Genomic DNA, 12,712 nt, shown 5'->3' with positions numbered 1-12,712 from the left:
TAGAGAGGGTGGAGTTGAGAGTGGAGACCTGATCATCGAGAGTGGGAGGAGAGGTGGAAGCGGAGCGGAGCGGCAAGGTGGAAGGAGGTCCTCCAGGGTTCTAGTTCCTGTTGTCCTTAGGGACCCAAAAAACCCAAAATTTATTTTATCCAAGGATCTGATCTCTGTCTGTCTTTCATATGCATCTTTCAGCCAATGTAGGTGAGGATAATTGAAGAGTCTTGCTCATATTACCTGACCTAAATTTTACAGCTTTCCTGGTGTCAGCTACCAATTTTCAGGTCAGGCAGTATGTAGGACTCTGCAATTCTAACATATATATATATTTGAAATTTTTACCCAGTCAGATCCCAAGGTGCTTCCTGACCTTCAGAGACCGTAATGTTATTGGAACTCTATTGTACTGCACTCACCCAAGTGCTCAGTGCAGTGCTGTGTATCCAGAAAATGCTCAGTTCCATTCACTGTTTAGTCTCTGTGTTGTTCCCGCCTGCCATACGCAAACTATGTCACACCATGGGCCCAGCCTGGTCTTTCCTCATGAGTTCCTTGCCTGCCCATGATCCAAGTGATTTTCATCCCTCCAGTCTCACTAGCCGCTAAACATTCTATTGCCTCACATTTCATTGCTACTAGCGTCACAGAGCATAGTATGCAGAGGCCTGTCAATATTTTACTTTAGCCTTTTTTTGCCAGCTTCTCTGTGTGAGGGACTTGTCTTTCTTGCCGATGCCCTCTGTATCCCCCAGACTTCTTTGGCCTTGAACCATTTCCTAGGGAGTTAGGCCATTCTGGTAGTAGGAGTGATGTATTTATTAAGTTACCAGAACACCTTGCCAACCCATTGGGGTAACTAATTACAAGTAAAACAGATTAGACATTGTTCCTGTCCCCAACCATCTAAATGGAGGTTAGCAGACACTTGAACAATACAAACCACAGCTAATGACCAAATCACTGTTGTAAAATTCAGTAGCAAAACCTAGTTCTTGGAGGAGAGAGTAGTCGCACTTCCATCCCTGGCTTAGATTCCATTTGGAGCAGTTTTTCAGGTTCCTCTGGGATGGTAGGTGCTTCTGTCCCACACTGGTTGTGTGGGAGGGAGTGAAGGAGGCTGGGGATTGAATGATTCGTGCTTTTCCACCCTCAGCTGGTCACCACAATCCCCAGCATGGCGAGATTTTGTTTGGTGGCTGCTCTGAGCCATGTTTGATGCCAGCACCCCGATGCCATGTGGGTTAAGTTGATACCTCTTCCTCCTGTGCCTCCAGGTATCAGGCACCACCCAGTGTCTCTAAACGCTAACTCTTACAACATAATCTTATCCCACCATCATGATCCTAGACTTCTGGCCACTTTTGGGATCCTGTGGGCGGGACTGGTGATATTTAAGAAGAAACTCTAAAAAATGATATATTATAAATTATTTACATTGTTTTCTGATTCTCCCTCAAGACCTTAAGCTTGTTTTGGGCAGGGAATGTGCCTGCCAACTCTGTTGTATCATACATTCCCAAGAGCTTAATACACTGCTTGACATACAGTAAGCACTCAGTAAATACCCTAATTGGCTAATTGCTCCAGTGGTTGATCATTCTACATTGGCCCTGAGAAGCCCGTCACTGATGAGAAGAGGCAGTAGATCTGCCAATTTAGGAGGAGACATTTTCAATTTGGCAGAGGGCTGGTCTTCGGGCCGAGGCCTGAGCCATGGAAGTAAGAGATGCGTAGAGGTTTTACAGTCTCTATCCCCGGGTAAATTTAAGAAGGGAGAGAATTCTCTCTTCTCTGGCTTCAAGGCAATCGTACCTTAAGGCAGAGGAGTTCAATACCATACCCTTGAGAGCCCTCCTAGCCCAGTGACTGAGGGGTCCACCGAGATTACAACCTCATTGTAAGCATATGGCACGCAAATCATTTTGTTCCCTTGAGAGATGTGGGGAACTCAGTAAAGGAAGTCCCTCACCACAGACATGTTTGTCGGTGGATCATGCAGAAGAGCAATACCAGCCATACCACAGAGGTGGGTCAAAACCACTGCAACCAGCAGACGGTCTTTTGAACCCCGATTCAGATTCTGTCATCCTTTTCAAAGGGAGGCAGATTTCCACATTTGTAGATGCAAGAGAGCACTAAAATGTTTGCATTTTCTCATGGCCCCGTAATAGCTGATGATCAGGAAATCATAACCACACATATCAACTCCTGGCTGCTCTTGGCCAATGGGAATCGGAGAAACATATGGCCATTTCAAAGTTGTTAGTTGGCTGTGTGGACAAAAATGGCCTAGAAGCGCAAATGCAGGTTAAATTAACTTTAATTGCTATTCATGGGTATGTTTTAAATCTGTTTTTATAGCTCTCATTAGAACTTTTCATTCTTGTAAAGTGGTCATTGTAGAAGATTTTATAGAATGGAGCAGAAAAGTGCCAATTAGTTGCCGGAGAGTTTTCCTATCTCTGAGGGTGTCAAGTCTCAGTTTAATGAAATATATTTAATGTAGATAGCCGTTGGAAAGTATTCATACACATGTCTAAAACTCCTTTGGACTCTAAGCTCACTGTGGTAAGGGAATGTCTGCCAGTTTTCCTGTATCGTACTCTCCCAAGCTCTTACTACAGTGCTGTGTATCCTGGCAGCTGCTCAGTGAAAGGAGAAAAGCCAGAGAAGCTGGCACTAGCCTCTCTATTTCATATCTTAATGCTTTCCTTGGCTCTGAGGAGAGAGATATAGAGGAGGGTCTTAGTCAGTAAATACCCCTGCTGTCAGGTGTCAGAACTCTAACACAGAGGCTTTTGGGTTTCTGGGAGGCTACAGTTTTCTCTCCAGAGGTACGGCCTCAAAAGGCAGGTAGGACATAGTTGCCCAAGTGGTGTTTGAGAGGCTGACTGTGGTAGAGACCGGAGAAGGGTGGTACTGAAATCTATATGCAGCATGACATCGGACGTGCAGCATGATGTGATGCCTTCATCTGGGCCTATTGCAGAAAAGTGTAGAGTTTATGCAACCCTAGAGCATTCTCCAGGGTTGGGGAGGGAGATTCCCCAAACCCTCCACCTGCTTCAGAAACAGTGCGTGTCTCCCCTCCCCATCACGTCAGCGTGAAGTCCGGCACAGGGTCTGAGGCCAGAACTTTGGAGGCAGGGGTTGGCAGGCTGGCTGGGTGCTGACGGTGAAAGAACAGGCCTTGAAGCACCTGACCCTGTATAGGTACCAGCCAGGTGCGGCCTGGCCGGAAACCAGGCGGAATCGATGGGATGGCCACCCTGGTCTATCTACAAGTTAGAAGCGTGTGAAGCGGAGTGGCGCTTCAGCCAGATTTAGAAGCCAAACTCACGTTGGGGGGGAAGGAACCCGTCCCGTCTCCGAACTTCTGCAATCTGAATACGTGTCTTACCCTCCTCCTTTCCCCTGCCCCCTTCTGTCTCTACAGAGAGCCCTTCTACACCCAGGACGAGCAGAATGTCTAGTCGGGGTGGGAAAAAGAAGTCGACCAAAACCTCCCGCTCGGCGAAGGCCGGAGTCATCTTCCCAGTGGGTAGGATGCTGCGCTACATCAAGAGGGGACACCCCAAATACCGCATCGGGGTCGGTGCCCCTGTCTACATGGCCGCTGTGCTCGAGTATCTGACCGGTAAGTCTAGCGAAGGAAGGTGGAGATGGTGTCTGCAGGCAGCTTTTCCATCGGTGGTAGGACTTTCAGTTTGGAAAGCAGTGTGGCTTAGAGGAGCGAGCATAGGCCTGAGAATCAATGGACCTGAGTTCTAACCCCAGCTCCACCAATTGCTTGCTGGGTGACTTTAGGCAAGACACTTCTCTGTGCCTCAGTTCCTTCAACTGTAAAATGGGGATTCTCCCTCCTATTTAAACTGTGAGCTCCATGTGGAGCAGGGATAGTATCCAGCCTAATTAACTTGTATCTACCCCAGCACTCACAACAGTGTTTGGCACATAGTAAGCACTTAGGAAATAGCTTGAAAAAAACAAAAAACAAAACCACCATTAGTTGGACTTAATAGCTACATTACCTTGAGCAAGTCACTTAACCTCCCTGGTCTTCCATTTCCTTGTCTGTAAAATGGGGGTGATTTGGCAACTCTCACTATCTTTTAAACCAGGAGCCCTTTGTGGGATAGCAACCAAGACCACTGTGATTGTCTTAGGTCTACTCTGTCACTGAGCACTTGGCCCATAGTAAACGCTTGATAAATACCCACTTCATTCTCTCTTGGATGTTCTTATTGATTCATTCATTCATCCATTCAGTAGTATTTATTGAGTGCTTACTATGTGCAGAGCACTATACTAAGCGCTTGGAATGTACAATTCAGCAACAGATAGAGACAATCCCTGCCCATTGACGGGCTTACAGTCTGATCGGGGGAGACAGACAGACAAAAACAGTAGCAATAAATAGAATCAAGGGGATGTACATCTCATTATCAAAATAAATAGGGTAATAAAAATATATACAAATGAGCTGACTAACACAGTGCTGAGGGGAGAGGAACGAAGAGGAGGAGGAGCAGAGGGAAAGGGGGCTTAGCTGAGGGGAGGTGAAGGGGGGGCAGAGAGGCAGCAGAGGGAGCAGAGGGAAAAGGGGAGGCTCAGTCTGGGAAGGCATCTTGGAGGAGTTGAGCTCTCAGTAGGGCTCTGAAGAGGGGAAGAGAGTTAATTTGGTGGAGGTGAGGAGAGAGGGCATTCCAGGACAATGGGAGGACGTGGGCCAAGGGTCACCGGTGGGATAGGCGAGACGGGGGAACGGTGAGGAGGTGGGCGGCAGGAATGGAACCAATGCGGTGGGCAATAGAAGGGAGGAGAGGTGGTGGGGGGGGGGGGCAAGGTGATGGAGAACCTTAAAGCCTAGAGTGAGAGGTTTTTGTTTTGTATGGAGGTTGATAGGCAAACACTGGAGGTTTTTAAGAGGGGGAGTGACGTGCCCAGAGTGTTTCTGCAGGAAGTTGAGCTGGGCAGCCGAATGAAGAATAGACTGGAGCGGGGAGAGACAGGAGGAAGGGAGATCAGAGAGAAGGCTGACACAATAATCCAGCCGAGATATTACGAGAGCCTTGTTCCAGTAAGATAGCCGTTTGGGTGGAGAGGAAGGGGCCGATCTTGGCAATATTAAAAGGTGAGACTGGCAGGTCTTGGTGATGGATTTGATATGTGGGGTGAGTGAGAGAGCTGAGTCAAGGATGACACCAAGGTTGCAGGTTTGAGAGACGGGAAGGATGGTTGTACCATCCACAGTGATAGGGAAGTCAGGAAGAGGACAGGGTTTGGGAGGGAAGATAGGAGCTCAGTATCTCCCAGAGTCATTGCAAATCCGGACTGGCTGATGCCACCAATTTTTTTTTTCCCCACTTCCATGTAAATGTGAGGCTCACTAAGACACCAGGTAAATAAACTGTAAACAAAAATGATTTGTATACTGAGCTTTTTGAGGAAGAATTGGAATCCTGCCAGTGTCTGGTTGGCCTTCTCCTGAACCCTTAATATACCCTCAGCCAAACCAGGGGAAAGCATGAAGAACCTAGAGCAACCTCCCTATGTTGGTATCAGGGGCCCACATTTCTTGTTATTCTGCTTTGGAAGCAGGAAGAGGTGGGCAGGAAGCCACCTGAGACCAGTCATTCAGGTAGGGTCTTGTCTGTGATGGCTACCTAAAGGTGCTTTTGAAGCAAGCAATGTAGTGGCCCATTGGCTGCCTGGATGTGGAAGGAAGGTTCTGGTCTCTACCTTCTCTTCCCCCTGCTCCTGAGCTAATCTTAATCCTTTACACTGCTTGACACATAGCAAGTGTTTAACAAGGGATTGATGATAATAATAATAATGCTGGGAGAAGTGCTATATCATGTAAAATGAGAAAGGACAATTTACCATGATCTCACAAAACCCCAACACAGAAAGGGTCACATTTCTTAGAAACACAAAAACAAACCCCAAAGGTGTTTTGTTGTCATACTTTCACCTAATCTGAGCCCTTTCCAATGTCATATGACAGGCAGGTCACTGCAACTTAAGATGCCACCTTACTCCTTCTGTAAATACCCACCTCTACCCTCCCCCCGGCCACGGACTCTTTAAAGAGGTTCTCTTAATTGGCTGCTGTGTTGCACTGGGTTTATAGATGAGTCATGGTTAGTGATGCTAGGATAGAGAGCACAAACAACAACTGCTAGGTAGGGAGGGATTCGGTGTAACTGGTTGTTTTCCTGGTTTAAACCAGGCTGCACCACACAATCCATTTTTCGTAATCTGAAAGGCCCGAGTAGTACTTGTAATTGCATTTATAAAGCTTTGATTTTGTACAGAGCACTGTACTAAGTGCTGGAAAAGGTTAGAGAGGTGGCAATTAGACATGTCCATGGCCCTCAAGGGGCTCACAGAATGAGAGTGCCAGACACATAGAAGAGATGAAACAAAGCACAGACAACAAATATGATCTTGCGAGGGATGGCGAAGGACTGGGTTAGTGGTGATGAGTCTCGGAGCAGCTCAGGTGGGAGAATTTGCTGCCTTAATAGGAGGGGAAGAAGCTCCAAAGGCATCAAAGAGTCCAAAGGAGTGTTTCCTCTCCCGCTTTGTTTTTTTTTTTGCTTTTGTTTCTGGCACTTAAAATTTTCCTCTCACATTTGTCTCAAAGCATTTCACTCATATTCTCTGAGTTCCCTGGTGAGGGCCAGTAGGCTTCACTCCCTACTTAATGTCACCTCAGAAAACCAAAAGGAAGAGCCACAAGGAGATGAAGGTCCCGCAGTGCCTCAAGGTGAAAATTACAGGCCTTGAGTCATGATGTCCTGATTTACTTCCCCCTGCCCTCCAGGCTGCTCTGTCTAATTTGAGGATATGCACCCAGTTCTCAAGGGCATCAGGGTTGCATTCTCACACAAACAACGCCACAGTCAAAAAAACTCACACTGTGGTCTCATCTTCCTCCACTGTTTACTCATACTTATACATGAGCAATTCTTTCCAGTATCACCATCTGCACTGGTGGAGAAAGGTCTCCAATTCCTTAACAAGGTGATAGCCAGTCTCCTGGTGAAAGCACGCTCCTGGCAAAACTGAGCAGACCCTTTGGACATTTCTCTGATTGTCTTGTGAGCACCATGAGGACTGCCTCCCCAGAGGCCTCTCGATACTTTGCACCCCCATCCCTGCCTTGTGAGAGGACGGCCTTTGCCAAGGATTGAGACCTTAACTTTGGAGAGGGTCCCAGAGTGCCACCCGGATGCTGCGCAGCTCCACCAGTACGACCAAGAGAGCACTCCCTCCTGCAGGAGAATACCCGCTGAGCATTGTCTGGTCACAGCAGAGGTAGAGGGGCACAGCAATGGGGCAAGGTCCTCCCCCCACAGAAGGGGTTGATGATCCCCAGCCAGTCCTAGCCCTCAGGGGCAGGGCAGAAGGAGGAGAGGGGTGTCAGGCAGCTTCTCATGTGTCATGTGCTTCCCCAGTCGGCACATCTGGCAGACTTCCCCATTGGCCTGGTCAGCCCTGGTGTAGATCAGAAAATAATAATAATGTTGGTATTTGTTAAGCGCTTACTATGTGCCGAGCACTGTTCTAAGCGCTGGGGTAGACATAGGGGAATCAGGTTGTCCCACGTGGGGCTCACAGTCTTCATCCCCATTTTACAGATGAGGGAACTGAGGCACAGAGAAGTTAAGTGACTTGCCCACAGTCACACAGCCGACAAGTGGCAGAGCTGGGATTCGAACTCATGAGCCCTGACTCCAAAACCCGTGCTCTTTCCACTGAGCCACGCTGCTTCTCCAAGGGGGTCAAGGAAGGGGGGTCCACAGTTTGTCTAGAGAAACAAAAGTGCCAAAGATGTCTCTATCAAGAATGCAAGATCTCTGCAGGATGGGACAGGGACTCTCAGTACTAAATCTTGGCTGAAGCCACCGCAGCTGTGACTGGGGAGATTCCCCAACTCCTGACAGGGTCTGACAGCTCTCCAGGTCTTCCCATAATAGTAACAGTAGAGTTACTAGTCCTGATTAGACTGAAGCCCGTCAAAGGGCAAGGACTGTCTCTATCTGTTATCGATTTGTACATTCCAAGGGCTTAGTACAGTGCTCTGTACATGGTAAGTGCTCAATAAATACTATTGAATGAATGAATACTTGTGTTTATTAAGCACTTCATATGTGCAGAGCATTGTATTAAGCACTGGGAAAAAGCAAAAAGGTGGGATTAAGACATGGTCTCTGGCCCTCGAGGGGCTCCCAGTCTGTGCGGGAAGCAGCATGGCCTAATGGATAGAGCCCTGGGCCTGGGATTCAGAAGGACCTGGTTCTGATCCTGGCTCTACTGCTTGTCTGCTGTTGTGCACTTGGGCAAGTCACTTCACCTGTCTATGACTCAGCTACCTCATCTGTAAAATGGGGTTTAAGACTGCGAGACCCAAGTGGGACAGGGAAGGTGTCCATCTTGATTAGCTTGTATCTAGCCCAGCACTTAGAACAGTGCTTTACACATAGTAAGTGCTTAATGACTACCATCACCGTCAGTATGAATATAGAAGGTGGGAAAGAGGGCTGGTCTATACTGTAAACTCATGGTGGGCAGGGACCAGATCTGCCAATTCTGTTGTACTCTTCCAAGTGCTTAGTACAATGCTCTGCACACAGTAAGCACTCAGTAAATATTACTGGAGACAGACACATTAGGAGCAAGTCTGGTCTTGAGAGCCTGTGTGAAGGGATTGATTTGTGTGCTAGTGGTTTGGGCAGTGCCTCTGGTTCACTCCAGCTATGTTCCCGGTTGGGCAGTGGTACACAAGTCCGTCGGTGGGTAGCACACTGAAAGGTGCCTACAAGAATTTTATGCTCAGAATCTATTTGCAGCCGAAGTATCCCTAGCAGGACACTGATGCTCTAGTTTTGCACTGTAGATTAGCAGCTATTTGCTCAGGTAGCTGCTTCAATAGTCACTGCGGGCTTCGCTGCCCGTGTCAGCCCTGTCTTTTTCAGGATCCCTCCTGGGCCTGCCCACCTCATGGAATGCTTTAGATGTGTCTAACCACAGACTCCCCCCAAATTGCAGTAAGTGAGGGTCAGACGGGGTGGGCATCCATTAACCGATTAATAGGTATAACTATCATTAAGTTTAGTTTCTGTGGACAGCAAAATGGTCAGCCAGCCCCTGACAGCCCCCCATTCTGTGACAGCCAACAGATCACCTACTTCCATAAACTCTGAGTCCTCCCTGCAGTACTTTGAAACTGGCCCTTCAGATTAGATTCTGGAAGCAGCATAGCCTAGTGGAAAGATCACAGGCCTGGGAATTAGAGGATCTGGGTTCTAATCCCAACTCTGCTACCTGCCTGTAGTGTGATTTTTGGCAAGACACTTTACTTTTCTGGCCTTCAGTTTTGTCATTTGTAAAATGGGGATTACATATCTGTTATCCCGCTACTTAAATGCTGAGCCCCATGAGAGGCAGAGACTATGATCGACCTGATTATTGATCCACCTGATTATCTTGTATCTGCCCCCACGCTAAATACATTCTTGGCACCTAGTAAGTGCTTAACAAAAACCAATAATAGATACTTCCAACGTGTTAGTTCCCATCTATCAGTGTTGGTTGCGTCTGTTGAGCACTTTTGTGCAAAACAACCATGTGCCTCATATGAGAGGGAGGGGACGTCCCTGGGAGTTTATTTTTGCCATAGTACCTGAAAAGAGAGTTAGTGACATTTCCTCCACTCTTCTCTATACCTCAGTCTTCTGAACTATTAAAGATCGGATTTTACATTCCACTTAGTTATATTCAGACAATTCTCTTGCCGTCTTTCCTCTCCGCAGGGACTCCCTCCAAAAAGGAATTTTTGTCTCTCCTTTTCCTCTGGCAAAGTCTTCATCTCACACCACAGAGGTCTTTTAAGGCCCTTGTATGAGTGCTATCATCCTTTAATCAATAAGTTAAAGCCAGTGAGACCTCACTGAATAGCCTTACTTCTCCTCATCACCCAATAAGAAAGGGACATAGGGCACTTGTGTAGCTACTCAAGGCTATCTGAAGCCTGGAATGTCCACAGTGCCGCTGAGAAGGGGAGAGGGAAGGAGAAGCTACTTGGAGATTGGGCCATAGGTTGGGGCCTTATGGAAGGGGTGAAGAATAGAAGGGGAAAATGCCATTCAGCCATTCATGGGGAAGGGGGTGGATCTCTGCCAGGACTAGGGTGGACAGTGGACTCCTGGGTAGCCAAGAGGACCGTTGGGGAGAAGTATGCAGAGACCTGGCCTGAGTTGAGCCTGGGAAACCCTGGCTCCTGACCCGATCTGGAGGGAAATGTACAGGGTGGTAGCTACCAACCGCTGTAACTCTCAATGGGAAGGATATTATTAGGAGGAAGGGAGGGGACAGAAGGGATAAAGAGATGGTTATGAGGGAACCAGGAATGCAGAGAAAAGTAGCCCAGAATAATAAAATCCTGATGGTCAGCAGTAGCTCTTGTGTTGTCTATGTCCTTCTGCAATTTGAATCTGAGTGCAAATCATCCATCTCCCATCAAGGATTTAGGAGACATCTGGAGTAAGCATATGAAGGATCACCAGAACATGGCTCTGCTGCAGCCTTGGCTGTGTTGTTAAACACCATGTATCCTGTACTTTCACACTCCTCCTAGAAGGGGAGCCAGTCTGTTGAGCATAAAGGGTTGGGAGTTGGGAGACCTGGGTTCTAATCTCAGTTCATTCAATTCATTCAATAGTATTTATTGAGCGCTTACTATGTGCAGAGCACTGTACTAAGCACTTAGAATGAACAAGTCGGCAACAGATAGAGACAGTCCCTGCCGTTTGACAGGCTTACAGTTCTCAGTTCTCCTCCTGGTCTGCTTGGGCAAGACACTTGACCTCTCTAGTCGTCAGTGTCATCATCTATAAATGGGCATGATACTCACTCTCCTCCCTCTTATATCATGACACTTGTATAGACTCATTTCCCACCATATGATTTATGAAATTGCTTATATCCCATATAAATTGCTTATATCCTGCATCCTAGTAATAGTAGTGATTGTAGTATTTATGGAACCCCTTTTTGGGGCAGTGCACAGTCTTAGGAAATGCATAATAAAGAAGTGACCCATTCCTTGCCCACAAAGATATTACACTCTAATGGACATAAAACATAAAACATAAACATAAAACATATTCACAGTAGTCAAAATAAATAATTTAATGTACAATTGATTAGACATGTAAGTGTGCTGAGGATGGTTATAAATAGGTTCATAACTGTTAGGATTGGCCAGAAGGGTGATATGGCTCTGGGTGCTGGAAAATTATTTGGGAAACCCTATCAGGAGGTGGGGTTTTGCCAGAGTTTTGAATATGATTAGAGATTTGGAAAAGGAGGGTGTTCCAATCCAGGGTAAGAGCATGAACAGAGATGGAGGTAGGATGATCAAGAGGGAGATCAGCTCAAAGGTTGGCTTAAGAGAAGCAAAGAACAAGTTGAGGAGTTGCAGGAGAAGAGAGCAGATAGGTAAGGGCAGGGCCAGGTGATGGAGAACCTCGAAGCTGACTGTGAGGTGGAGTTTTTGTTTGATGTAGGGAGACAGGAGAAACCTCTTGATCAATCAGCAAGCAGATTATGAAATGATCATTGTATGCAGAGCACTTATCTAAGTGCTTGGGAGAGTCCAATAGAATGAATATGCATGATCTCTGCCCTCATTTATAATATGCCAGGAGGAAAGTTGCTTCTAGGAGGAAGTAAGACAATATATAAGATGTATAAAAATACTACAAGGGGTTCTGAATTATTTAGTGCTTTGTGTATAGTGTATCCTGAAGTGGGAGTTAATTGGGAAAGAACCCCTGGAGGAGATGGGATTTCAGGAGGGCTTTGAAAAGGGGAAAGCTGTGGTCTTTTGGTTGGATGGGGAAGGATGTGAGCAAGTAGTCTGCAGTGGGGAAGAAATAGATTAGCTTGAGGGGAACGAAAAGTGTAAGCTGAAAAACTGGAAAAAGAGAGTGGATAAATAGGACGAGAGCCAATAGAGTGCCGTAAAGCCAAAAAACCTGAAAGCTGGAATCCCCAGCACATGCCTACTTTCTTCTAAAACAAATGTGTGTAGAGGTTGCAGTTGAGTGAGGGTTGTAGGCTCGGATCTTCTCCCACCAGAATCTCTGCCCCATTCTCCCCAGGATAGCCAACTAGGAGGACATTTATTTGTAAAACTTCTGCAAGTCTTTGAAAACGAGTGTGGTTCCTGATGCTTTTTACGGACGTTTGCAGAAACTGGTCTTGTGCCAGCAAAATGCGGCAGTGGAAGGTAAAATGCAAGAGAGCCCTTGGGAGGGAATAGTATCGTGTGTTAGTTTTGACCCCTATGCTTCTGAGCAAACTCCATTTTTGCCCTTCAGTTGAAATGCAGCAAATTTGGGGGAGTTGATGATTTTCAGTGTACTTAACCTTTTAGCTATCCCATGGCTTTCTATGGTAAGAGGGCAGGGATTCAGAATTCTATAAAACAGTGAGGGGAGATGAAAAGGAGGAGGATCAGGAGCATCTGGAAACAAGGGAACACTCTGTAGAGAAGGGATCCTGGTTTATGCTTGGTAGCTGCCTTTCATAATAATGATGGTGTCTGTTAAGTACTTAATATGCCCCAGGCTGTGCCCTGGGGTGGATACAAACAAATCAAGTGGGGCACAATTCCTGTCCTATGTGGGGCTCATAGTCTCAA

At 46.8% G+C, this 12,712-nt stretch overlaps 1 protein-coding gene across 5 annotated transcripts in view; it reads left to right on the top strand.

Moving 5' to 3' along the window:
- LOC114808650 (core histone macro-H2A.1-like) overlaps positions 1–12,712 on the top strand; it is a 104,077-nt gene that overhangs the window by 19,444 nt on the left and 71,921 nt on the right. For all 5 annotated transcript variants that reach the window (XM_029056436.2, XM_029056435.2, XM_029056433.2 and 2 more), the window contains exon 2: positions 3,434–3,634. In XM_029056436.2, coding sequence (XP_028912269.1) covers positions 3,463–3,634 — 172 coding nt within the window. In that variant the 5' untranslated portion in view covers positions 3,434–3,462. The remainder of the gene's footprint in view (positions 1–3,433; positions 3,635–12,712) is intronic.

The sequence above is a fragment of the Ornithorhynchus anatinus genome, chromosome Y1 (genome assembly GCF_004115215.2).
Source record: "Ornithorhynchus anatinus isolate Pmale09 chromosome Y1, mOrnAna1.pri.v4, whole genome shotgun sequence".
In the NCBI taxonomy this organism is placed as follows: domain Eukaryota; kingdom Metazoa; phylum Chordata; class Mammalia; order Monotremata; family Ornithorhynchidae; genus Ornithorhynchus; species Ornithorhynchus anatinus.
This window is presented reverse-complemented; position numbering and strand designations above follow the sequence as displayed.